A 27154-nucleotide genomic window follows, 5' to 3' on the forward strand; every position below is an offset into this window, starting at 1 on the left:
TCTCAGGGTCCATGGGGATCCACGCCCAGCCAGATCCTTGGCCCATTTTGCAGAGGGGAAAACGGGCCCAGAGTCCAGGGAAAGCAACAGGAGCAAGCGGAAGCAGCTTCTCGGCTGAGACTTCCCAAGTTCAAATACCAGCTGCGGGGCTCGCTGCCTGTGTGACCTTTGGCCAAGTTGCTTAACTCCTGTGTGACTCAGTTTGCTCCTCCAGAAAATGGGCACAATAACCATGGGGAGGAGTAAATGAGTGCATGCTGGTTCAACACCCCAAACAGAGCCTGGCAGGTGGAATGTGTGACTCAGTTTGCTCCTCCAGAAAATGGGCACAATAACCATGGGGAGGAGTAAATGAGTTCGTGCTGGTTCAACACTCCAACACTCCAGAGCCTGGCAGGAGGAATGACAATCCTAGCTGTGCTTATTACTACCTCCTGGTGCGGGTGGGGGGACAGTGAAGGTTATATGAGTTACCACAGATGGTGTGACCAGCATTGGGGCATAGTAGGGGAGAGAAAAAACCAGAGCCACTGGGCCAGCGTGGGTTTCTGCGGTGTAGTCCCATGCTCATGCTACCATGAGCAGCGTAGTCAATAACACGATGGGTGTCGCTGGTGCCAGCTGAAGCCATATACTCAGGAACAATCATCCCTTTAACATGCCAGGTGCCCCTGCAGTTCTCATTTCAAGGCCATGACTTTGCCATGACTCAGCCTTAGGGCTACACTGCAGGGCTGCGTGAAAAGCAGCAGGTCTATACTGCAGCAAAGTGGATTTAGGCTAACCTCCAGGACCCCCTGATGTCCCAGGTTGGCCAAGACCAGGGCTGGAACCAGGCGGAGGCTTTACTTCCTGGGGTGGGTCTTAGAACCCAGAGGGCTTCCCCCTCCTCCCACAGACAGACGATTCTCCCCATATTTCACTGATGCCAAGAGGTACATATTCACATCTGAATGTCATTGAGATCCTGGTGTGTCTGATCATCAATGAATGTCATGGTTTAATTAGCAGCATTTTCTAAAGTGCCAGTCAGATCAGATATTGCCACCGTATGCCTCACTTGCTTCTCCATTCACAATGGGAAAACTCCAAAAGCCCTCTCCAGACCTACAAGGGTCTCCCTGCTTAATTTGGCCTCCCCTACCTCTCCCACCTCGTTTCCTACCCTCTATCCCTCATTCCCTGTAGCCAGCCACAGTGGTCCTTCTGGCAAAGACTCAAACTCTTTGCTACCTCAAGGTCTTTTCATCTTCTGTTCCCCCCTCCTGGAATGCTTGTCCCTGAGCACCTCCCACAGAAGAGGGTCTCCTGACCTCTTTGATGAATTCAATACTCCCCACTGTATCCTCTCGGGCCCTTGTTAGTTTCCTCCCCAGCATGAATCACTATTTAAAAATACTTGTTTGTGCACATGCTTATTTATTATGCAAGAAGCCTGAAGACAAGGACTATTTGTGTTGTTCATAGCTGTATCTCTAGCTGTATTCCTAGCACAAGTACTGGCCCATAGTTGATATTAGAGGTAATTAGATGTCCTGCACAAGTCTAGGGAGTGCCAATCACATAGACTATGATTTGCACAATACACAACCCATACAGTTGTACATGGTGACCCTGGCTGGAATGATAAAGGGTGGATGCTTCAATAACTAGATGAACCAGATACCATCTCCTCTGGGAATGTGACTCTGCCTGTCCTTGGCGGGTGATGAGGAGGGAGTAGGAAAGCCTGGCCAGAGAGGAGAGCTGGCAAGGCTGAGCTGCATGGCTGGGGCTCTGGTCTGAGTTTCCCTCATCAGACTCCGGACCACCCGGGAAGCCAGGCTGGAAGTCACCACAAGCCAGAGGTGCTATGCCAAGGCCTACCAGAAGGTGGCAGTGCAGGCACTGTGTGAGCGGCAAGAGCCAGCCAAGGCTGCCCGTGCGCGGTCAGCCTTCTGGAAACCGTCAGCTCGGGACTCCAGAAAAAGGCTCACTCAGTCCTGCCGTCCTCTGGGGAAAGAGGGCCAATATTTACTGTGCACTAGAAACAGGCATTGTGCCAAGTGCTTTCCACAGGCCTCTGGGACCGTCCCCATTTTCCAAACGAGTAAGCAACTTTCCCAGCTTGTCAGGTGCATCTCCCCAGGCCCTGCTATCCTCTTGTTTGGGGCCTCGGTGTGGCCCACCTCCAGGGGGGTCATGTTCATTTTGGATTTTAGGTCAAAGCCCCTACCCCCCCCCACCCCCGCCCTGCACCTAGTTGTGCAAGAAAAGCAAGCAAATCCCCGGCAGGGATTCTCTCCAGCCCCAGCCGCTGGGCTCTGCAGAAAGGGGGCTCTCCACGCTCCCCCCCAGCCCGCCAGCTCAGTGGGGGCCCCACTCACCTCAGCCTGAGGAGGGATGAAGCCAGGGAGGGCAGGGCCTCGGCGAGCTTGCAGGCACCCACGTCAGTGATGCTGTTCTGGGACAAGCTGCAGGGACACAGCGAGGGGAAGGGCTCAGGACCCAGTCTGATGCCCTTCCCTATCCGTGCCCACCCACCTGGGGCAGAGCTGGGGAACTCTCCCTTCCCACACGGTGGCCTGAGCAGCAAACACATGCCTGTCTACCTGGAGGAGAGTCACGGGCAACACGTCGATTCTTAGTAAATACAGAAGCTGTCCCACGCTTGGCTGCGTGGGATGTGGGAGTGACGATAAAGAGAGAGCTCATGTGCCCATGGCATCCTTCTCTTCCCTTTGGACCACATTTCCACACTAGACTTGAATACGTGTTCCTATTATTTGTTTAACGTCAGGTCTGTTTTTTTTGTTACTGTACTCTTGTGCCCAGCATATAGTAGGTGCTCAGTAAATACTTAAGTGGGTGGGAAAAAGACAGGAAGGAAAGGTTGGAGAGGGAGGGAGAGAGGAAGGGAGGAGTGGGGGAGAGAGGGAGAGCTAGCTTACCCACAGCATCACCCAGAATACTATAAAACTGGGGAAGACTCAGTGTCCTACAGTCAAAGAAATCCCAAAGCGAATCCTGCAGTCATCCCGAGCCAGTTAAGAAGCGGAGTGTGGACAGGCTTTGACAATCCCCTCTATGTTCAGTAAACGATCATGCGAATCCTCCCACATCACATCCATCCACTTCCCAATGCCCAGGACAGTTGGTTTTTTGAGCCCAGCGTGGGGCTTGAACTCGACTCTGAGATCAAGACCTGAGCTGAAATCAAGGGTTGGGTGCTCACCTGACTGAGCCACCCAGGCGCTCCTTTTTTCTTTTGTCTTTTTTTTTTTTTTTAAAGATTTATTTTTTTGACAGAGATTACAAGTAGGCAGAGAGGCAGGCAGAGAGAGAGAGAGAGGAGGAAGCAGGCTCCCAGCCAAGCAGAGAGCCCGATGCGGGGCTTGATCCCAGGACCCTGGGATCATGACCTGAGCCAAATGCAGAGGCTTTAACCCGCTGAGCCACCCAGGTGCCCCTCTTTTGTCTTTTTCTTTTTAAGATTTTACTTATTTAGTTGACAGAGAGAGATCACAAGTAAGCAGAGAGGCAGGCAAAGAGAGAGATGGGGAAGCAGGCTCCCCGCGGAGCAGAGAGCCCGATGTGGGGCTCAATCCCAGGACCCTGAGATCATGACCTGAGCCGAAGGAAGAGGCTTAACCCACTGAGCCACCCAGGAGCCCCTCTTTTTACTTTTTCTTCTTTTTTTTTTTTTAATAAAGATTTACTATTTTGATGATGATGTTTTAGTGACACGTCCTGGTCCATTTCTTCTCTCGCACCGCCCGGCAGAACTTTGTCTCACTAAACGTTATTTACGTTCATCACTGTGTGCTCCATAATCACGGGTTTATCTGTTTGCTTGTTTACTAGGAGATCCCTGAGGTCAGGGACTTTGATCGTTCTGCTTAAAGCGGGGTCTCCAGGACCCCGAACAGTGCCTGCCCAAAGCGGGTGCTCCTTCGGAATCTGCTGATGAAATTAACCAATGAAATGACGCATGGGTGAGTGACGGGAAGAACGAACGCAAAAGTCCAAGGGCAGTTCCAGCACTCACTTGAGAGTCTCCAGGGCCTTCAGGCGAGGGAAGGTGGCTGATAGCTGCTCCACACCCTCATCCCCGATCTTGTTCTCGCTCAGCGAGTCCAGGCTGCGGGTGGAATCGGATGGAGGGGCCGTCAGCGCACACCCCGGAGGCCAGCGGCATGGCAGCCACCTCCCATCCCCCACTTCCTTGGACACACCATAGACAAACTATCAAGAGCCAGCCAGGGGACGAGGTTCTGACTCCCCACAGACCCGAATCCTTTTGTCCGCTACCCCCACCCATCCAGCCCCATGAGCTCTGGCAACTTCCTTAACCCTCTTGGGACCACAACTGTGCAAAGACCCTGCCTCCTCCTGGCGGTGCCAGGGACAGCATCGGAGCCCGGCAAGAGAAAAGAAGTTTCAGAGGTCACAAGGGGACTCAATCTTCTATGTTCCAGAAGATTGTCTCATCTGTCCTCCCTTCCCTGTGGTGGGGTCATGTGGCCATTCCCACCAGCCACACTGAGGAAGCAGCGGGAGAGGGGAAGAGAGGGAGGGACAGAGAAGGTCCTTCCGTGTGCACCGTCCCCAGGGGCAGGGTTGGGGGTTATCAAAACCAGAGGGCATCTGCGTCCATACTCACTCCAGATGCTGAAGGGAGGAAAAGGCCTCGAGGATCCTCACCAGTTTGGGAAAAGCCTGGGGGCCCGAGACGGAGCCCAGCCTAGAAGACAAAGAACAGAAGTAACACCCCCAGAATAGTCAAGGCTCCTCAGTGAGGTACCAGGGTGGGTGGACGAGTCACAGAAGACAGGTCCAGTCTGAGACCCCTCTCCCTGCCCCTCCCTGCTTCCCCAGTGCCCTCCCTCCCCTTGATCCCCACCAGATGGCACCCCAATCTCTTCTGCTTTGCCAGACTTCACCAAAGCCCCCCTAGAGGCAGCTGGGCTCCAGGTCTGGGGAAGTGGTTCCCAAACTCTGGCCTGAGGACCACCACCAGTCTTGAGAAAAATGGCTTTACTTATCTGCCATTACATTTTTTAAAAAATTTTTTAAAGATTTTATTTATTTATTTGACAGAGAGAGAGAGCACAAGTAGGCAGAGCGGCAGGCAGAGGGAGAGGGAGAAGCAGGATCTCCACCGAGCTGAGAGCCCGATGTGGGTCTTGATCCCAGGACCCCGGGATTGTGACCTGAGCTGAAGGCAGCCGCTTAACCAACTGAGCCACCCAGGTGTCCCTTTTTAAAAAATTTTTAATTAAAAAAAATTTATTTATTTTTTAAGTAATCTTTACACCCATCGTGGGGCTCAAACTCACAACCCTAAGATCAAGAGTTGCGTGCTCTACTGACTGAGCCAGCCAGGCGTCCCTGTGTCATTACATTTTAATAACAAATAAAACCATTTATAGAGGACCTGATTGCCAGACACACACCAGGTCCTTCACTCAGATGAGATGTCATTTCATCCTCACAACTCTGAGTTAAGGGCACTTCTTATCCCCATTTTACAGATGGGGAAACCAAGGCACAGAGGGATTAACTAATTCACACAAGGTCTCTCAGTGTGGATCAGCATTTACACCCGACTTCCAGGGAATGAGAAAAATAAAGACGGTGGAGGGCTGTTCTGCTTTTAACATATGGTTAAGTGGACTCAACGTCCATTTAACTGTCCTTTATTCTGAAATCGTGTCCTCTGGAGCGTTTCCTGAAAGAAAACGTTCATTCTTTGATAAAATTATGGTGCCAGCAGGAGTTATTGTATGAACCCATTTGATAAAAACGAAAAGGTGGTAACTGCCTATAGTCCCTCCAATTCGCTCTGAAATATTCTCTGTCTTTGCAATCTCTGGGAACCGCGAACCTTCGTAAAAGGTCACGAGGGGGGAGTTCGACGTCTGATTTGAAGCTGGGCCTGACCTCCTGGGCTCTGTGGGACCATGTGGGCCAACCCTGTCAGCTCAGTCCTGGTCTCCGCAGCATCTGGCCGCAGTCCCATGAGCTCGCCGCAAGGATGACGGCGGTCGTGCCTCTGACGCTGACGGCTCGCCTCCTGGGGGCCGGGCCCATATAAGCCTGCCCAGGACCGGGCCATGAACAAAACAGAGATCCTGGCCCTTGTTCGTGAAGCTGAGAGTCCCGCGGGCAAGGCAGATCATCAAGGAAATCGGTCGATTATCTGGTGTGGGAGATAAGCAGTAATCCAGAGACTAGTACGGTGGCAGTCGGGGTAGAATAGTACTTTCAAACACGGGAGCATTTAGCTCGGTGGAAACGAGAAGGAAGTGAGTGACTGGTGGCATGGGCCGTGAAGGTGTCTGGGGAAGAGCATCGTGGGCAGAAGGCATAGGCAGTGCAAAGGTCCAGGGGTCAGACCCTGCGTAGTGAGCCTGGAGGCCAGCAAGGAGACCCCTGGGGTTGGAGTGGAGCGAGCAGGGAAGGCAGCACAGGATACGGAGGGTACCTCTCCAAGGGCTGACTCAGGGAAGGACCCCGTCCCCCACACAGAGCACCTCACGGGTTCTGAGCAGCCAACAGGCCTTATCCCCAGGCCGTGAAGGCCTGCGTGGTACCAGGCACGGTGGCTGGCAGTCACACACCCAAAATAGTCCTTTCCTTCCTTCCTTCCTTCCTCAGAACTTTCTTGGGGCTTCTGGCCTCCAGGTGGCTCGTCTCCTGGTTCTGGGCCGTTCCACCTCACGGCTATGGTTCCCCAGAGCACACTTCCGACCTCAGCCTCGGGGCTTTTTAAGCTGAAAATAATTCAGAGCCAGAAGGGGCCCTTGGTGATTGTTTTCACGCATTTCCTCTTTCCAGCAACACGTTTAATTCTGCGCAAATGTAGCACCTTGTCTCTGTTCAAAACTAGAAATGCTTGCTTTTTCTGGGGTGCGGGGGAGTAGAGATCAGGAGGGGCAGGTAGCTGGTAGGTGACCAGCTGGGGACCTTGGGCAAGCCACTTAACGTGGCTAGGCCTCAGTTTTCTCATCTGTAAGATGGGGAAGGCAGAGACCGCCTCCCAGATCATATGTAAACTGCACCGAGTACACTGTAGATGTTTAATAATTTCTTCCTAATTGTTAGATGATTTTAGGTCTCTAACAAGGATCGTACATGAATTTAGTTTCTTCCTTTGTTGGAGCAAGAGCCAGGCAACCATCAATCCTTCGGTCACCTTCTCCAGAGGGTCTCCTTGGTCTCCCCAACCCCTGGCCACTACGGGCCACCAATCACAGCAGGGGTAACTGTCTGTTTACATTAAACTTCGGGCTTGTTGAGGACAGTGGCCTCAGTCAATGGACTCTGTCCACTGAATGAATGGGAAAGAGGATGTTCACCGGTAAATGGGCCACCTGGCCCATTTAGTCACATTTGGTCACACCCAAGAAGCTCCAGTTCCAGCCCTGACCAGCCGATCCCCAGATGCTGGAAGCTGGCTTCCAAAGGGGTGAGACAATAGGATAAAGAATGATTTTGAGGGGGGCACCTGGGTGGCTCAGTAAGTTAAGCATCTGCCTTTGGCTCAGGTCATGATCTCAAGGTCCTGGGATCAAGCCCAGCAGTGGGCTCCAAGCTCAGCAGGGAGTCTGCTTGTCCCTCTGCCTCTGCTCCTCCTCTCTCTCTTTCTCTCAAATAAATCAATAAAATATTTTTAAAAATGATTTTGGGGACCGTTCACTCCTCCGCTTACGCAAACTCCAGCTTCTTCAGGTCCCGGACGGCAGGGAGCTCTCCAGCTGTGTCTTCCGAGGAACTCCTTGTCCTGGAGAGAACGGGCAAAGTTAGCGGACAGCAGGCTCTTCGCCTGTCCCTGAGCCCCTACACGAGTGATCCAGGATGCCTGCATTTGGGCCCCAAATTCCCGGGGAGGCCTGCCTTCCTTGGAGGTTGTTGTTGTCCCCTGTTAAAAAAATATCTCAGGGAGCGCCTGGGTGGCTCAGTGGGTTAAAGCCTCTGCCTTCGGCTCAGGTCATGATCTCCGGGTCCTGGGATCGAGGCCCGCATCGGGCTCTCTGCTCAGCGGGGAGCCTGCTTCCCCATCTCTCTCTGCCTCTCTGCCTACTTGTGATGTCTCTCTCTGTCAAATAAATAAATAAAATCTTTAGAAAAAAAATCTCAGAATAGGGCGTTATGAAGGCCTTCCCGTGGGTTTCATGGAAAAGAGCCTCAGAGCAGGTGTTTACCAAACCCAGGCCCAGGAGCACACAGTACACACAGTAGACGGTCCAGCAATGGATGAGGACAGAATGAGAACAGTTACTCCATAGCCAACTCTCTCTGCCTTCTGGGCCTTCCAGCCTTGCCGTCTATCAGATGGGGACAGTTCTCGTCCTGGCTGCCTTGAAAGGCAGCCATCCATGTCACTTCTGTCACTAGATGCAGAAGGCGACCACTCTACCCTTAGCAGGGAGCGTCTGTCTGGCTCTAGCTGAGAACGAATTGGGTTCATGATGGCAAGTTTTGAATGGCACTAGGTGATGGGTCCTGGCGGCTCTGCTCAGAGGGTGCCTACAGCAGGAGATTCTGGGTGGCCTGGAGAGAGCTCAGGATGTCCCCAAGGAGAGGAGAAGTACCAATGGCAAACTTAACGTTGAGTCTTGCCTGTCCTCAACCTGCATGGTCTGCGCCACCTCTCACGCCCTCTCCTCCTCACCTCTGGATCTGCACGAGGTTGCCCAAGTCTTCCACATCCTTTGGGGAGTTGGCCTTGAAAGGCTCGATGGTGAACTTCTCCTCCACTGCCTGGAGCAGCTTGGTCTCCCCACGTTGCTGTAGAGACTCCCACAGGCCCACCGTGTCACTCAGCGAAGCCCTGCGGAGAAAGGGCCTCAGACCCAGGCACAAGGGCTGGGCTAGACCATAATGGAGGGGCAGCTCCATGAAGGAACCTCCTACCTATTCAGACACTGTCCTCAACTTCATCCCTACCTCCTCCAGGAAGCCTTCCATGTCCACTCCAGTTCCTACTGATGCCTCCCTTTTCTTAGCCCTCCCAGTGGTTTGGTTTCGCTTTTTGCTTTGGCTACCAGGGAGCTCAGTGGTGAATCCTTGGTTGAACCAGTATAATAGTACAGGACTTCAGAGCTTGGGTGAAGTATATTTGAGGGGAAAGTGGGAGAGATTTTCTGCAGATAAGGCTGAAGTGATCAAACAGATCCCAGAATGACTTAAATAAGCCAGGTTAAGGAATCAGAGGGATAGAATATGACCAGATGCAAGTTCTAGGAAGACTGCTCTGATGGACGGTTGAAGATGAAGCAGAATGGATACTGGTTGAAGGGCCACCTGGGTGGCTCAGTTGGTTAAGTTTCAGATTCTTGGTTTGGGCTCAGGTCATAATCTCAGGGTCATGAGGTCAAGCCCCACGTCTGGCTCTGCTCAGCGTGGAGTCTGCTTGAGATTTTTTCCCCTCTCCCTCTCCTCCCCCACCTCTCTAAAATAGAAAAAAAATTTTAATTAAAAAACTCCACAAATATGGGTGGAAGACACTGTCCTTCAGGGGCTGTGTGACTTTGGGCGAGCTGCTGTCCCTCTCTGGGCCTGGATGTCCTCATCTTGAAAACGGAAGGCATCCCTCCCGCCCCCCGCCCGGCTACTGTGCATTCTGACCGAGACCCCACCGCGGTGCCCAGAACCAGGACCAGCACCAAGCCCACAGCAGAAGCACTGCCCCCCTGCCCCCACCTGAAATGGGTGACACAGCGGAGTCCCACGAGGCTCCCCAGCCCAGCGGGGTCGATGCCAGTGCTGCGGAGGTCCAGGGAGAAGTCTCGGCCGGCCGCCTCCAAGGCGCTGCGCAGCACATAGGCGTTGGGGGGTGTGAGCCGGGTGCCCAGGAAGGAGAGGCGGGCCGGGAGCCCCTGCACCACGTGTTGCCAGAGCCCGGCGTCCGCAGCCTCGTGGGCACAGTGCAGCAGCTCCAGCAGCCGCCCGGCCCGGAGCGTCCCCGGCTGCAGCCGCTTCAGGTACCTGCTGAGCGCCTTCTGCTTCCTGGCCCCCACGGCGGCCCCCGTCGGTCCCGTGAGGGCTCCGAGGCCATCGGCGTGAGGCTGGAAAAGCAGCCCAGCCAGGAAGCGCGGCACACCCTCCAGCCAGTTGTCATAGGGCCTCTTCTTCCTCGGGGTCAAGGCCAGGTACTGTGGCAGCTCCTTGTCCTTGATCTCAGTGCTCAGAGCCAGCCACACGGCCCCCAGGAAGCACTGCAGGAGGAAGCTGGAGAAGGCCAACTCTGCATCCGGGGCCCCCGGGACGGGCTGCACCAGGCCTTGGGCCACGGCCCAGGCCCTCACCTCCGCCGACGGGAACTGGCTGTCCCGCAGGGTCCCGCGGTGTCTGCGGCCCAGCTCCCAGGCCAGCCTGGCCAGTCCCGCCAGGGCCCCCGGGGGGCTATCGCGGGCCGCAGGGCTCAGCAGCCCCACGTAGAGTCCGGTGAGCGTGGAGGGCAGCTCGGCCTCGCCGCCCAGCTCCAGGAGCGCCTCGGAGAGCCGGCACACGGCCCGGCACACGGTGGGACTGTGGCTGAGGCTGAGCAGGAAGGGCCGGCCGCGGAGGAGCGCCAGGGCTCGCTCTCGGTGCTCGGTGCCCCCAGCGCGCTCCAGGTAGCGGGTCACGTAGGTCTCGGCCTGCTCGGCGGAGAAGCCGGTCACCTCGAACAGGACGTCGGCCTTGCTGAGGCTCTGGGCCAGGCGGCCCCGTGGCCGGGCCGTGAGCAGCACGGTGCAGCCTCGCAGCAGCTTCCTCTGGAAGAGCCCGGCCAGCAGCCCCCGGAAGGAGTGCGGCTCGGTGGACACGGGTCCGCCCGCGCTGTGCAGGAGGCCGTCTTGGCCTTCCAGGCCCTCGAAGGCGTCCAGGATGAGCAGAACCCGGTCGGGCCTCCTCAAGACGTGGCCGAAGACCTCGTCCGCGGGTTGTGGCTGGGGGCCCAGGCAGAAGAGCAGATCCTGCAGGCGGTAACCGGCCCCCGCACGGTCCAGACAGTGGCAGGGGAAGTAGAAGACGAAGTCGTACTGGGGCAGCTGGCCGCAGGCCCAGGCGCGGCTCACTTCCCGGGCCCAGCGGCTCTTCCCCTGTCCTGCTTTACCCAGCACGGCGATCACCTGCGTCTCCCGCGGCCGCCGGCGGTCCCCGGCGGCCAGCAGCACCTCGGCCAGACCCCCGCGGGCCAGCTGCCGCTCTGCCCAGTCCGGGGTGGCCAGCTCCCGCTCCTGGCTCTTGTCGCCGCTCCTCTCCAGCCGCGCCCTCACCAGCTCCACCTCCACCAGGATGCCTTCCGGGTCTGCAGGCTCGGCCCGGTACTTGTCCCGGAGGGAACGGCAGAACTGCTCCACGCTCTCTGCAAAGGCCCAAGGGCGTGTGTGTCTGTGCGTGTGTTCGGTGGGGACGGTGCTAGCCGCTGGGTGGGCCATCACCAGCCCGACGGCCACCACCAGCGTCTTCACCCCTGCCCCTGCTGGTCCCCACCTGCTGCCTTGTGATGCAGACTTCATTCATTCATTCATGGACTCTCACACCCCTCATCTGTCTTCTCCCTTCTTTATCCACCCCTTCATTTACTCCCGAACCCCCTTCTTTAGCGCCCTCGCTACAGAAAGTCCATGGGGTGGGGGGCGGTGTTGAGAGTTAAGAGAGTGGAATCCATGTATCTGGTTCAAATCCCAGGTCCATGGCTAATGACCGTAACCTTGAGCATGTTACGGACCCTGCTATGGCTCTGGGGGTTCCCCCAGGAGTCCCCGCTCTGCAAAAGGGTGATGATATTAGGGCTGTTTGTCCCATGCATGATTCCATTAGCCGCTTAGAAGAGCTCACAGAACGGAGTGAGACTTCCGGGCTCGGTCCTGGTCTCATCATCCCACCTCCCGTCACCCCCGTGCCCAGAGTCAGCGCTCTCTCCTTTGTCCGCTCTCCCCTCATTCATTCCCTCGGCCTGGAAAACCAGATGCCAACCCCCGGCGTGGGCTTACAAGGGCAGGACCTCCGCACACATGATTTGCTCACAGAACGAGCAAAGGAGCAGAGGCGTGAGCAAGGCAGCCAATAGGAAAGGGCTGAGTATGGGTTGAGTGACTGAGACAGAGCCGGATCTGGGTTTCCAACTCCTGTCCCCAGGGCACAGAGAGTCCGCCCCCTCTCACTCACCAGGCCATTTCGGAGGCTTGCTGGAGACCTCATGAGCTGCCAGGCACTGGGTAGGGGACACCTGGTCCTCTGCGGATGAAGAAATTTGGGTGAAGCACCTGCCCGGGGACCTTCCCACCTCAGGGACATTCAGTCCTCTCCGAAGGCAGAACCAACGAGTGGGGGGGTGGGGGGCTGGGTCTTCCCCGAGACAAAGGTCATAAGGTGGTGACCTGAGGCTGTATCCCACTCAAAGAGGCCTTCCTTGGGCCAGCGCTGCTTTACAAATTTTAACCAATGCTTTAAAAAGCATAGTACCTATGTGAAAACCGAGAATTTGCAGATTCTGCTGACCATTCGGAAGGTCTGGCTGCACTGGGTCTGGTTTCGTGCCTCGGTGGCAAGCAGCGGAAGGCCAGTGGTCCAGTTTAGGTGGAACATGGGTTCTCCTATGCCCTCCACTCCCTGGAGACCGCCCCCCGCCCCGCCTTGTTTTACCTATAAACACAGCCTGCCTGTCCCTGTGGACAGCTTGGCTCATGGACCTAATTGAGACGATGCCTTCGCCCAGGGCCTCTGTCCTGCTTCCTTTAACTCCCACGAGCCCCCAAGGGTCCTCACCTGTTGTATTTGCACGGGAGGTCAAGGCTGGTTCTGGCATGCCAGGAAGGTCAGTTGCCGACGGGGCAAAGGGGCTGGTGGAGCCAGGCCGATCTGGGGACTTGGGGAGGCTCTGCACAGCTGGGCCAGTGGAAGGAAGCACTTGGTGGGCCTGGGGCATCTCGCCTATATGGGGACAAAGGGAAGGGTCAGAACAACCAGGTATCCCCCCCAGGCCCCACTTGGGTCACCCCTCTGTCCCAAAGGAGGCCGTGCAGCTTGGGAAGTCTGGGGAGGAGACTGGGGAACTTCCAAAGGAAGACCTCTCAGGACAGGACTGAGGAAAGAACCTGGCTCACCGCAACTTGGTCTCCCCATCTGCGAAATGGGCACGGTCTGTTACAGTAACACTCTTCGTGCTCTGCGGTCCGTGCTCATTGGCCTGGATGTCAGGTCAGGCATGTTCCCTTGCTCTGGGGCCACCCGTGCCTTATACAAAAAACTCAGCCTCCAACGTTTAAAGGATGCTTGCTCTTGGATTGGGCGAAAGTCTCGTCCACTGGCTTCATCCTCTCTCCCAGCCCTGAGAGCCCAAACGAGCCTTGCCCTGGGCCATTCACAGCTCCTCAGTGGGGGAGGTCAGCAGGGACCAGCCCGACCGGGAAAGAAGGCAATGCCAAAAAAGGCATGCAAAGAGGCACACAAAACCGCTCGCTGCACTAGACTGCAGAAGAGCCCCCGTGACCCTCGTAAGCCTCTCGTTTTGTTTGGCTTGTGAATGAGCAAGTATTGATGTGATTTTTAAATATCATAAGGTTTAACACAAAGGGGGAAAAAAGGGCAAATCTTTTTTTTTTTTTTTTTTTTTTGGTGGGGGAAAGAGATAGATACATAGAAAGCGACAGCCCCTGAGTGGGTCCCTCCCCCAGACCACCTCGGGGACCTCTGCCCGTATGCTTTGATAGATGGGAAAGGGGGTCAGAGAAGGGTGTTCTGGGGAGGGAGGATGATGAGAAGGTGTCCAGTGCTTGGGGTTGGGGGAGGACGGGGGCAGGGAGTGCTCAGATAGCCGCAAGAGGGGGCAGGGTGGGGGAGGCTAGGTCTCGAACACTCACCTTGATAGATGACCATACTGGACATCCCTGTCCCTGTCCCTGAGATCTGCCAGAGCCCCTGGGGCAGAGAGGGGAGGTTGGGGACGATCTGGATGGGTCCAGCAGGAAGGCTGAGGCACCCCAGCAAGGGACTGGAAGGGGGCACTGCAGGAGACAAAGGCAGTGAGCGCCAGTGATCGTAATCCCGTTCTCTGATTATGCAATTAAGACCTGACTCCCTTTCTGAAGGGCCCCACTGTCCCCCAGAGCAGCAGCTGTGTCTGTCCCCAGCACCCAGCAGAGTGAGCGGGCAGACAAGGTGCCCAGCTCATAGCTGATAAGTGAAGACGGCTGCTGGGCAAATGCCCTCCTAGGTGGGGACTCCTGGCTCTATCTCCCAGGGAGGTTTCCTGTTGAGGCACATTCTCGGGCACAGGCTGAGCTGATGGGGACCCTGAGGATGGGACTAGCTGGGAGGGATATGGGTGACACCAACATGGGGGGAGGGGTTCCTGTCCCTGCTGGGACACTTGCTGTGGCCACTCTTCAGGCACCCCCGGGAGGGAGGAACCCCCCCCCCCCCCAAGTCCCTAATATACCAGACATCAGGACGGTCTCCTCTAGCCAGCGCTGGCTGGATTCTGGCTCCTTGGTGAACACAGCAGGAGGCGACGGGCAGGGCAGTGCCGAGGAGTCGCTCACTGGCCCCACCAGGAACGTGCCAGTCACCATGGGCACAGTGACGGGCTCAGCTGTGAGGAAGAGGACCACGTTAGATCCAGGGGACCAAGGGTGGGATCTGAGGGGGCTTCTGGCGGGACGTTCCTTTTTGGGGAGGATCTCAGAAGCAGAGTGGATCTCTCTCCTGGCAGTTGGAGGTTGCTCCTGTCCTCTTCTCAGCCCTGGGGGAAGCTGTTCTGTTGGCAATTTTCCTGTGCCAGGAGCCTTCCACACCCCCCGCCCTCTCCCTGTCACTAGCTGTTGGGTCAGGCCCCTACCACCTTCCACAGCCAGCCCCTGAGCCCCAAGGGGACCCTACGAGACCCCAAGCACTCCCCAAAGGAGGCAGGGTCTGTCCTGTGCTGTCCCATCTGAGGGGGGCAGTTTCTCTCCTCCCTTTAGTAAGCAGATAGAAGAGGATAGACATTTGCTTCTCCCGTCAGCTTGGGAGCTCTCTGAACACAGGAACTACTTCCCTATCACCCCGGGGTCTTCACAGCAGAGCTCCTGTCTCCCCCATCAGACTGGTGGTCTTGGAAAGGAGGAACCCAGTCTCTCCCATCAGACTAAGAGATTTCTGAAGGCCGGGATCACTTCTCCATCGTTCTGGATTCTTCAGGGGCGGGGCCCCAGTCTCCCCCATCAGATTAGAATGTTCTGAGGACGGGACAAGGCGTCCCTCATTAGTCTGTGAGCTGCTTCCTCACTCTGGAATAACACCTTCGCAATAACCACTGAGTAGGATGAGAGGGGAGGTGGAGGGAGAGGACGCAGCCTCTGGTGGGGGACGGTGAGCCTGGGGAAGAGGCTCGCTGAGGCAAAGGGCTCTCGGGAAGCCAGAGGGCGCTGGGTGACCAGCTGACCCTAGGTGACTCTGCCCTCCAAAAGGAGAAGTGTGGTCTGGAGGAGCAGTGGAGTAAGGCAGAACGTGGGGCCTCAACTCTGACTCAGAATTTAAGAAGGGGTGTTGGGGGAGAGGCTTTGTAGAAGTTGGATCTCCCAGCGACCTTTAAACGGCAGAGCAGGGGCAATGGGGTCATGACCAAATCTTGGTTTGAATCCCAGCTCCGCCTCTCACTGGCTGTGTGATCTTGGACAAGTGACCTCCCCTCTCTGAGCCCTGGCTTGCCACTGCCAGTTCGTATATGCTCGTGAAGAGGCCCTGGCTTCCCTGCCTCGCACTCTGCGCCCCCTGCCTCGGTGCACCCCACGCTGCTCACCTAGCTTCCTGTGCTTCAAGTCCACAGGCAGCTCCTCTGGGAAGGCTGCAAAAAGAACATCATGGTCAGCTGCCCCAAGGAAGGTGTGGTCCTGGCCATGAGGGGCCCATGAACCCCAGCAGCCCATATGGCTTTGCCTTTAATGGCTGGGAAGTGGCCCTGCAGCTCCCAGTCCCTCCCCTTCCCCTGACCCTTGCCACCCTGCTTGCCTGCTTGTGCCCAAACCCCACCTTGAAGACCCAGGGCAGTGAGGGACTAGAAGAGGCAGAACCACAAAGGGGACAGAAGACGATTCTGAGTTTAGGAAAATAAAAACGAAAACAACAACAACCTGCTTGGGGTCCCTCCCTAGCCCGGTGTTTTTGCAACAGAGCCTCTGTGAGCCTTTTTTTTTTTCCTCTAAAGATTTTATTTATTTATTTGATAGAGAGATCACAAGTAGGCAGAGAGGCAGGCAGAAAGGGGGGGGGAGCAGGCTCCCCACTGAGCAGAGAGCCTGATGCGGGGCTTGATCCCAGGACCCTGGGATCATGACCTGAGCAGAAGGCAGAGGCTTTAACCCACGGAGCCACCCAGGCGCCCCGCCTCTGTGAGCCTTTGATCACTCATCTGGGAAACAGGGGCAGAGCTTCCTACTTTGCAGGAACGCATGGAAAATCGGTGAGCTAAGAATCGAGCAGTAGCACACCAGCGGGGAAAAGTCCTACGCGCCCCTCAGCAAGGGGCTGCTTAAATCACGGTTCACCCACCCAGCGAAATTCCACCTGGCACTGAAAGAGAATGAGAATGCTAACGGGCCTATGGGGACGTGTACTGGTGTCTGCAGTTTACTTTGAAATGTTCCCAATATAAAACGAACAGCTGAGTGGTGGATAGAGGGATGGACGGACGGACAGAGGTATGTTAAGGCAAATACTGGCAGTAGGATTCTTTCACCTTTATTTCATGTTGCAAAGCTTCATAGTAAAATGCTGGGGAAAATACTTATCAAAGAAAACGAACAAAGCAAGCCAGCAAGAGGAATTCCCTGGAAGGAACCAGCAAAGTAGGCTGTTTTCAGAGAGGCGAACTGAGAGTTGGGCGGACAGGAGTGGGAGGGAGACTTTTTTTCCCCCACTGAATATCCTTGCACCTTTTGAATTTTTATAGCATGCACCTGCTTTATCTGTGGACAGATCAAGTAATAGGTACAAGTCTGATATGTGGTCCGGAGCTCAGTAAGCTCTCACTTGACTGTTCAGCCCATTTTACAGATATTCACACTCAATGGACATTTACTGAGGCGCTACCGGAGGCCCTGTGCTAGATCCTGGGGGCATAGTTCACGAGTAAGGAAGATAAGATCGCTGTCCTTGCAGCAGGGAACCGGGCAAAAGGCAATAAATTTTAAAAAGTCCCAATGGTGACAAGTGCTAATAAGGGACGAGGAGAGACACACACAAGGTGAAAATCAGCAAGGTGATCCATGCAGAAAGGTGGTCGGGGAAGGCCTCCAGGAGGAGGTGACATGTTAACCAAGACTTCAAGGATTCATAGGAGCCTGCCTTGGGAAGAACTGGGAAAAGGGCATTCCAGATAGAACCTCAAGAGCCAAGGGCACGTGAGGCCCTGAGGCTGGAAAGGGTACGTGAGTTCTAGGAATGGTAGGAAGCCAGTGTGGCTGGAGGATCCTGCCCCATGGCAAACTTGGAGAGGTGGGAAGGGTCAGATCATATCGGCCTTGTGTATGTATTTGGTAGCCATTGGAGGGTTAGCAGGGCAGCAAAATGATCTGATTTGCATTTAAAAACTGATGGGATAAGGGGCACCTGGGTGGCTCAGTGGTTTAAGTCTCTGCCTTCGGCTCAGGTCATGATCTCAGGGTCCTGGGACCGAGCCCTGCATCGGGCTGTCTGCTCAGTGGGGAGCCTGTTTCTCCCTCTCTCTCTCTGCCTGCCTCTCTGCCTACTTGTGACCTCTCTCTCTGTCAAATAAATAAATAAGATATTTTTTTAAAAAACTGATGGGATAAAAAGATGACTGCCAGTAAGGACAGATTAAGGAGAAAGGGAGACAGATTAGGAGGCTCAGAGAGGGATGGGCATTTGCTCAAGGCCACAGAGTCCAGAGATAACAGACCCGGACTTACACCCAGTTCTTACTGACTCTAGAATCTACGGTTGAAGACACCTCCCTCAAACACAGGGGTGACAACTAAGGATGAAAGAGAAGCCAGAGCCCAAAGGTCCTTAGAGACACGCCTGGAGAATGGCCATTAGCACTGGGGCTGTCTGCTTCCTCCCTGGGTCACCAGGGAGCAACGGTGAGGGGAGTGGAGGGTGGGACATCCAAACCCAGGCAGAGCAGACAGGACTTAACAAGGGAAGCCTCTGGGAGCCCCAGCAGGCTCTGGAGCCAAGGCAGGGCCAGGAGTCAAGCAGGCCGAGGTCAGATCTGAGAAGGGCTTACTCACGTCTTTTCTGACTTTTCTGCCCTGCTTCCTCCAGCGCCTCCACATTCTCGCTGATCATTTCTTCCAATCCTATGTGCTCGACTTTGGGGGAGAAAAAAAAGAGAGAGAGACTGCAACACACAGTCAGCGGATGCTCAAAGCCAGCTTTCACTGTCTCTGTGCTGGGGCAGGATCTGACCATCCTTCGAAGGTAGGTCATCAGGTTGCTGGCCAAGGAACAAGGAAGGAAATGCAGGCTGAGCCAAGAGTCCCCCAACTTACTGAAAATGTCTTTGCCCAGACCATCCAGCTGGGAGTCCTGAAACACGTACTGGTCCAGTTCCGCTGCCCAGACAAGGAAAAGAACAGTCAGTCAATGAGTTTTCTGAATACCCACTGTGTGCCCGGCCTTGGGGTGGGCACCAGGGAACTGTGACCCTCCAGCCTTGGCACGCATGGGGCAGGAGGCTCAATTAGCGTTTCCTGACTCAAAGATCAAATTAATGAAGGAACCCTGAACCTTCACGGGCTCTCAGTCTAGTTGAAGGGATGATACACATCCATGAAAACTTAACTATTGCTGTAAAGTAGTACAAGGCAGTGTGGTAGAGTTGTCACGGGCTTTAAGTTTCAATCCCAGCTCGACCCCTGATAACCCTACTAGCTGTGCAAGCTTGGACCAATGACTTAACCCCTCTGGGGCTCCACGTCCTCAGCTGTGTAATGAGAATAAGAAATGCCTACAACCCAAGGATGCATGGTGAGGATTAGAGGCTCTGCCTCTAAGTTAAAGCATCAAATACAGTGGCCAGGACAGCACAGGTGCTTAAGAAACAGTGGTTCCTTATATCAGATGGCACACGACTGGGGGAAGGGGAAGATAGCTGTCATGGCAAGAGGGCAGAGGAAACGGTGTATGGCAGCATGGGTCTGTCAGGGAGGGCTCCAGAGGGAAGAGCCAGCCATTGAAAGATGGTCACAGTCGGAGAGGTGGAAAAGCAGAGGGTCTCGGGCAGTGAGGACAAGGTGAAGAAAGGTGTTTGAGAAACTCAGAAACAGGCATCTGCAGGAAAGTTTCATGTTGGGGGAAAGGTAGGGCTTGATTTTATCAGCAATGGAGAGCCATGAAAGAGCAGGAGTGACCTTGATATCTCTGATGATGGTGATGGCGGCAGTTGGGTTGAGGTGGGCGGGGCTCCTGACTCACTCTTTGCACATTCCTTTCTTTCCTAAACACTTCACACAGAGAAACTCATCCAATCCTCAGCCATCCCATGAGGGAGGTGTGATTATTATACCCACCATGCACCTATGGAAGGCATTTTCTAGATATATTTCAAGATGCCTCAAATGATTGCACACTCAGGCCAGAGCCTGTCTTTCTAGAAGCACAGAGAAAGCCCACTGATTTGGACGAAGCTTCCCCCTCCCCTTGTTTTGGCAGCTTCCACTTCCTGCAAAAAACCCCCTAAATCCTAAGTAATGCTCAAATCCTTCATCACTGCGTCCAGCTGTGAGGAATACGAAAGTCCTCAACACCAAACACTTCTGCTTCCTCAAGTAAGTTCCCAAGAAGGAAAGGAAGTGGGCAGACTTCTCAGTTCTGTAATTTTTGAGACACACAGTTACTACTCTCCATTTTCCACTTTGTGTGCTGCAGGATTAACTGTGGACTGGGGAAAGACCGGCCACATTCACGCTATGCACGACCTCCTGAGTTATGCGGTTTTTGGGTTGCCAGGAAAAGGGCCACAAAGAACAGTTGTGCAGGTTGTTGACTGCACAAGGTTGCCCAGCAAGAGGAAAAATGGGGGTTGTATCCTCCATAAGAGGGGGCATCTTTTTCTAATTCAACAGAGACTCTGTATGAGATAGTCGTAAGGAGGTAGACTTTATCCCACTCCCCTCCTAAAAACAAAAGCAAAAACCAACAGCAACACCTCTCCCCAAAAAGTCCTTCCCTTATTTCAAAGTAGTAGCCCTTTTTTAAACCTGCAGATAAGCTTCTCAGCTTAAGCCTTAGAGAACTTCCCCACCCTAGACACTTTCCTCTTCATGGTTAAAAAGAAGGACTTTGGGGGCGCCTGGGTGGCTCAGTGGGTTGAAGTCTCTGCCTTCGGCTCAGGTCATGATCCCGGGGTCCTGGGATCGAGCCCCGCCCCCATGTCGGACTCTCTGCTCAGCAGGGAGACTGCTTCCCTTCCTCTCTCTCTGGCTGGCTCTCTGCCTACCTGTGATCTCTGTCTGTCAAATAAATAAATAAAATCTTAAAAAAAAAAAAAAGAAGGACTTTGAAATGAGAAAGACCTAGCTTTCAATCTCGTGGCTGACCATTGCTATCTCTAATGCAGGTTTGGGCATATTGCTTTAACTCTCTAAGCCTCGATTTCGTCCTCGGCAAAAAGGAGATATTAATAGGATCTATTTCCTTTGTTGTTGTTGTATGGATTCAATGCAATAACACACATACAGTGATCGGCGAGCAACAAATGAGCCCAAATGGTAGATATTACAAATACTAGAGTCATTTGGCTTAGGAGCTAGGGAGAAGACAGGGAGCGGTATATGGCATGGGCTGTGTGGAAGGAAGCAAGAAGAGCAAGAAATATAAAAAGGTATAGAACGGGAGGCAGAGAATATAAAAGACTTTGTTTGCCTGATGGTCATTGGGCAAGAGGTCATCTCCCCATTTCCCTGGAGTCTCTTTTCTAGCTCTTGCTCTGCAATCCTCCCCCCCACCCCCGCAACTTGCCCTAATTTATGAGGGAGGAGCCTGCTGTGACTTGTGGTGAATGGGTGAGGTTAGCAAAAGAGAAAAAGGAACTCTTCCCCTCCAATGGCCTTTTTCTGGGTTCAGAATGCTTCCTCACCGATATTGGCGTAAGCCTCCCTGGTCTCTTCATCACCTTCGATGTCACACAACAGTTTGCTGAACTGTTCGCAGTTGATGGTGTCCATGTCGGGTTCTGGAGGGAAAAGCCCCACGGATGAAGCAGGACAAGTCTGGGAAGAGGGCTTGGGGAAGGAAGGAGAGGCGGGGGCGGGGCCGGGAGAAGTCCCCCTCCGGAAGCAAACCGGGGAGCGCCTGGAGCTGTCCGTGGTGCTGAGCAGAGCTCGGCCGGTCAGAACTTCGCCTACCCAACCTCCCCACCCCCACCCTCAGTTGCGGACTGCCTCCCCCGAAGGCTAGGAGCGGTGAGGAAGGACTTGGGAAGGGCCAAAGCGGGGAGAGCCCACCTGAGCATAGCTCCAGCTCTTCTCTAGCCAGGTCCGTCTGGTCATAGAGGTGGTAGAGCTGCAAGGGATCAGCACTGCTGTTGAGAAGCTCCAGGTACCCGCCTTCTAGAGGCCCCAGGTCCATGGCAGCACACTGCCCACTGCCTGGAAGGGAGACACAGTCAGTCAGTGCGGGAGCATTGGAAAGATGTAGAGAATTAACACCTACCACAGTTCCTAGCTGGGTCACCTGGTGAAGGCCAGAGTTTGGGAGAGCTGGAGAAAGCGAGCAGAAGTGTTCATTCGGCAACTCTTACACACTCCGGGCAGTGGAGAGAGGAAGTCCTTTCTCCCTCCCCAAAGGAACTTATAATCACTCTGGGAAGATGCCCACCATACAGGAAAGGGAACTGGGGGAGTGTAGATTCAAGACCTCTTACACCTGGGAGCCAGGAGACTTGGGATCCACCTCCGGCGCTGCCGTGAGTGGTAACAGTCAAGATCTGTAGAGCACCTGCCATGTGCCAGACACACGGGCTGGAACTTTCCATTCTCACATCAGAAACCATATGAGGTAGATACTCTTACTACCCTCACTTTTCCCATGAAGATGCTGAGGATCCAAGAGGGGAGGTGACGGACCTAACGTGACCCAGCTCCACGTGGAACCGGGATTTGGTGCCGGGCATTCTGACACAAGCATATGCAATTAAGTGCTATGCTCTACCGCCTTAGGTGATGGCGAACAAGTCTCTGCTCCTCTCCATGCCTCAGTTTCCTAAGCTGTAAATTACAGGAGTCGGGGCAGATTCTAAGATTCCTCATTTGGTGAAGGGTGTATCAGATACCTTCGATTCCACTTCATTCAACCTTCCAAACACCCTGGATATGTCCATGCAAAACCTTGTATGTGAAATTTCACAGGTGCATAAATCATAATAGCCAAAACAGGGAAACAACTCAAGTTTCCCTCAATAAATGAATCAACAGGGGCACCTGGGTGGCTCAGTGGGTTAAGCCTCTGCCTTTGGCTCAGGTCATGATCTCAGGGTCCTGGGATTGAGCCACACATCAAGCCCTCTGCTCAGCAGGGAGCCTGCTTCCCCCACTCTCTCTGCCTGCCTCTCTGCCTACTTGTGATCTCTGTCTGTCAAATAAATAAATTTTTAAAAAAATAAATGAATCAACAAAATGGGATAAATCCAAACCATGGAATAATATTCAGCCATAGAAAGAATAAGGTACTAATACAGCTTACAACATGGCTCAAACCTGAAAACGTGATGATCATCAAAAGAAGCCAGACACAAGGGGCCATGAATGGTATGATGCCATTTATATGAAAGTGCAGAATAGGCAAATCCTTACAGATAAAGTAGAATAGTGGTGGGTTAGGGTTGGGAGAGAGTTGTGGAAAAAACCAGGGGGCAAATATTCATGGAGGTAGGGCTTCTTTTGGGGACTGTCAAAAACGTCCTTTAGTGAATGTGGGGATGGTTGTACCACTGTGTGAATATACTACAAAGACCACCAGCAGTGCATTTTAAACGGGTGAATTGCACGGGACCTGTGTGGCCCTGTCGGTTAAGTGTGCGATTCTTGATTTCAGCTCAGGCCATGATCTCAGGGTCCTGGAATCGAGCCCCGTGTTGGGCTCCCTGCTCAGCAAGGACTCTGCTTGAGACTTTCTCCTGCTCTCTCTGCCCTTCCCCCTCCTCTCTCTCTCTCTCTCTTTCTAAAAATAATTACTTGAAAAAAAATAAATGGGTGAATTACACGCTATGTGAATTATATCCCAATAAAGCTGTAAACACAAAACAAAAACCAGCCTGGGAAGATAGGCATTATTGTCTCCATTTTGCAAATGAGGCCAAATAACATCGCTGATAGCACGCAGCTCTTTCTGGGTAGAACCACTCTGAAGCCTCATGCACCTGCCTCCGGGCTCCTGCTCTACTCCCTAGTGGGTTCATTTTCCAGACCCGCTGGAGCAAAGTACCACAAACTGAGCAGCTTAAAACAGCAGAGCCTTCAGTGGGTTAAAGCCTCTGCCTTCAGCTCAGGTCATGATCCCAGGGTCCTGGGATCGAGCCCCGCGTCGGGCTCTCTGCTCCGCGGGGAGCCTGCTTCCTCCTCTCTCTCTCTCTGCCTGCCTCTCTGCCTACTTGTGATCTCTTTCTGTCAAATAAATAAATAAAATCTTAAAAAAAAAAAACAAAACCAGCAGAGTCTTAGTTGCTCACCATTCTGTGGGCCAGAAGTCCAAAACCAAGGTGTTGCCAGAGGCTCTAGGGGACAGTCCTTCCTTGCCTCTTGTAGCTTCTGGAAACCCTCAGCATTCCTTTCCTTGTGACCATGTGGCCAGATCCCTATAATCTCTGCCTCAGTGGTCCCATCATCTCCTCTGCATGTCTCAAATCTTCTGCCTTTCTCTTAAAAGGACACTTGCCTTTGGACTTAGGGCCACCCGCAAAATCCAAGATGATCTTATTTCAAGGTCCTTAACTTGATTATACCTACAAAGACTCTTTCTCCAAATAAGGTCACATTCACAGGTTCTAGGGATTTGATGTGGACATATCTTTGGTGGTGGTGGCGGGGGGGAGCGTTCAACATCCTAGACATGAAATGCAGACAATTGCTGGAAGGACTCAGAGTTTCTTAGAAGCGGCAGGAGGGGAGCTGGCCTTGAAAGCCAGAGGATCTGCCAGAGCCTTCTGAGTGCCCCCGCCCAGGCCACAAGAAAGTGGAGGTGAAGTGGGAAGGAACGAAGAGGGGAGGGTCAGGGAAACACACACACACAATCCACCACCACCCTCCAGCTGCTTCTTTTCGTTTGACTCATTGAAAAAGCTCACTCCGTACGGAGGGGTCTCTGCGCAGACCCTCGATATCACAGAAAATGAACTTTCCAGTCCAACATGGGGCCCTGGCAGGGGCTGGATAATGGGCTGGGGGGGGTGGTAGGCTGCAGGAACCCAAACATCACAGACTTGCCTCAAAGGTCCATCCAGCCATGACTGGAGGAAGCAGAACTGAAAGATGGGGCCCTCACCCTTTCCTTGTCATGAAGCCAAGCCCAGGGTTGGGGGAGGGGGAAGGAGAACTCCCACTCCTCTCGGCACAGTGGCCTGAGAACTAGAGAAGAAATCTGTTCTCTCCTGGTGGTAAAAGAACCCCCTCCCTAAATCTTGCCCGCTGCCTTCCTCCCCTTCTCAGTCGGTGGTATTTAGGGACAGCTTACATTGTCGCCATCTGCCTCTTCTTCCAGGCAGCCAGATCTGGTGGCAGCAGCTCTGAATTGAGCCCAGGCATTTCACCAATGAGTTGGATAACTTTGGCCAAGTTACCCAAACTGTTTATTCCCAGAGCAAGAGGTCTGCCAGGGGCCTTCAAGTCCAACCTCCTTCACTCTACAGAGCAGATGAGACCCTGAGAAAGGACACGACTTGCTCAAGGTCCCATTACCTGTCCCTGGCCAAGCCTGGACCTGATCTCCCCCAGCACAAGACTCTCTGTCCAGTGCTCTTTCCTGCCAATCAGAATGTTTCCATTCAATGAACAACCCCCATCATATCGAGGCCCAGGGATAGGGAGGGACCAGGTCCTGTCACAGACGGGTGATGGCAGGAGGTGTCATGGGGAGGAGCCTGAAGGATTGTAACCCAGCCTCACTGTTGATGGGCTCAGCTTCAAACTTTGGACAGCGTTCCCAAATGCGATCAGACCCCAGAGAAACACATGGACAGAAGAGAAACAAGCCAACTTGTGTGAGCTTTGGAGTCAAACTGCCTGACTCTGGAACCATTCCTACCCACCAACTCACCACAACCTGGGCAAGTTCATTTTATCAACCTCCTGGAGCCTCAGGTCCCTGATCTGTAAAACAGGAATCATAATGGGTCACTTATAAGGATCAGGGGAGTTAATTCTCCTAAAGCCCTCAGAGAGGCAACTGGTGCTTAGTGAGCTGTTTGGTGAATGGCCATTTAGAATGGCATCCATCACGTACATGGTGAGCAAATGCAGAGGATGGCCATGGTCATAACTATTATTATCATTAATGATTATTAATTTGCTTCTAACCTCTGTGAGGTTGATGAAGGGACCCCTTCTCTTTCATTTCTCCATAAGTCACAACATTGCAAAGCCAAGCTTTCTGTTCTTCTATGTAAGGAGGACCCACAGACCCCACAGGAACAAGAAAGTCCCCAGTAGCGCAGCCTGGGAGGTCTGCTCATGTCCCCCATGGCTACCACTGAGAAGGTGCCTGGAGAAAAGTCACCCACAGGCCCAGGTTCTATGTCATTGGCTAAACCCAGACAAGAGGATGTCTATTCTTGGGGCACCTGGGTGACTCAATCTGTTAAGCATCTAACTCTTGGTTTCAGCTCAGGTTGTGATCTCAGGGTCTTGAGATCAAGCCCCGCATCGGGTTCCACGCTGAGCATGGATCCTGCTTAAGATTCTCTCTCATTCCCCCTCTGCTTCCAACCCTCCCACTCATGCACTGTCTCTTTCAAAGAAAATGAAGAAGAAAAAGTAGAAGATGACGTCCACACTCAGATACCCAGAACATACACCTCAGCACCTCCCTTCCAGCTACCCTGAGACGAACCCTACACTTCATGCACCTGTCTTGAGTAGAAAGGGATTTCCAGCTCATAATGGGCTTCTGCCTCCATCCCCCCCCCCCCCCGCCATCTGAGCTCCCAAAGAGCTCTAGGGAGAAGGCAGGATTTCATGCCCATTTGATCGATGAGGATACTCAAACACATCCATCAAATGGCTTGTCCAAGCTCAGCTGGTTGGAGAGTCTGAGTTTGAATCCTGGCTAGGAGGCATGAAGCAAGTGACTTCCCCTCTCTGAGTATCATTTTTTCCACTACTAGGTCAGGATAATGAAGCTTCCCTTGCGGGACCACTGCAAGGCCAGGAGAGGCTCTTGGAGGCACACAGGAGGCCTACAGTCAAAGGAATCCCATTATGTTAGGGCTCTGCCGACCTGGGGCTCATTTCTGGAGTCTAGTCTCCTGGTCTCGATCTCCCAAAGCCACGGTGCCTCCCATTCATGCCTAAATTGACTTATATCTTGGCTTGAGTCCTCCCAGCATCTCTACAACCATGTCCCCTGTGTCTCTAGATGTTTAGGAACTGCCTCCAAGGCCCCTGACTGGACTCTTTCCTCCATGTGCCACTCTAGAGTGCCACTCTGGGTGCCCAGGCTCCCCGGGGAGGTGCCCTCGCCTGGTGACAGGAGGCATGGGTGACAGGATGATTTCTCCTTTTGAGAAGTTGCCTGGGGCAACAGCAGAGAAGTGGTCTGTGTCTTTTTGGTAAACGAGCAGTATTTTTAGAAGGTCCTCTTCGAACCCGCCCTTCCCTCCCGGGCTACCACCTTCCACGTCCAAGTTGAGAAAAAGTTCCTAATCTTCCTACCACCAAAAGTCCCTTGGGGGTTCATTTCTGTCCCCACTTTGTACTACACCACAGGTTTTGAAAGACCGTCGGCATCAGAATGGTTTCTGGAATAAATTCATGTCTCTGTCCCCCAAGGGAAATCGAGAATTACCAAACTGTTGTGACTCTTACTTCAGTAACCTGACTGCTGGTGCCTGCTGACGCAGCGGTCCCTCCCCGCAGCGGGGAGTGTGCTTTGCCGGGAGCGGCGCTAAATGCTCTAGATGGATAACCTCATTCACTCATTTTACAGAGGAGGACGATGAGGCTAGGCTCAACGTAACAGGTGATCT

At 53.7% G+C, this 27154-nt stretch overlaps 1 protein-coding gene across 9 annotated transcripts in view; it reads right to left on the minus strand.

The window, feature by feature from the left end:
- Positions 1 to 27154, minus strand: part of CIITA (class II major histocompatibility complex transactivator) — a 45906-nt gene that overhangs the window by 2297 nt on the left and 16455 nt on the right. For 7 of the 9 annotated variants that reach the window (XM_045993090.1, XM_045993089.1, XM_045993088.1 and 4 more), the window contains 15 exons: positions 21423 to 21566; positions 21056 to 21151; positions 18468 to 18530; positions 18207 to 18287; positions 15755 to 15799; positions 14414 to 14566; positions 13836 to 13979; positions 12742 to 12906; positions 12142 to 12210; positions 9688 to 11335; positions 8657 to 8815; positions 7694 to 7765; positions 4643 to 4723; positions 4028 to 4120; positions 2367 to 2453 (listed from right to left, as the gene is read on the minus strand). In XM_045993090.1, coding sequence (XP_045849046.1) covers positions 2367 to 2453; positions 4028 to 4120; positions 4643 to 4723; positions 7694 to 7765; positions 8657 to 8815; positions 9688 to 11335; positions 12142 to 12210; positions 12742 to 12906; positions 13836 to 13979; positions 14414 to 14566; positions 15755 to 15799; positions 18207 to 18287; positions 18468 to 18530; positions 21056 to 21151; positions 21423 to 21566 — 3100 coding nt within the window. Of the gene's footprint in view, positions 1 to 8; positions 1993 to 2366; positions 2454 to 4027; positions 4121 to 4642; positions 4724 to 7693; positions 7766 to 8656; positions 8816 to 9687; positions 11336 to 12141; positions 12211 to 12741; positions 12907 to 13835; positions 13980 to 14413; positions 14567 to 15754; positions 15800 to 18206; positions 18288 to 18467; positions 18531 to 21055; positions 21152 to 21422; positions 21567 to 27154 lie in introns of those variants that run through there. The other 2 variants (XM_045993093.1, XM_045993091.1) reach the window with 2 other exon arrangements.

Source organism: Meles meles, chromosome 21 (assembly GCF_922984935.1).
Source record: "Meles meles chromosome 21, mMelMel3.1 paternal haplotype, whole genome shotgun sequence".
Classification (NCBI taxonomy): Eukaryota; Metazoa; Chordata; class Mammalia; order Carnivora; family Mustelidae; genus Meles; species Meles meles.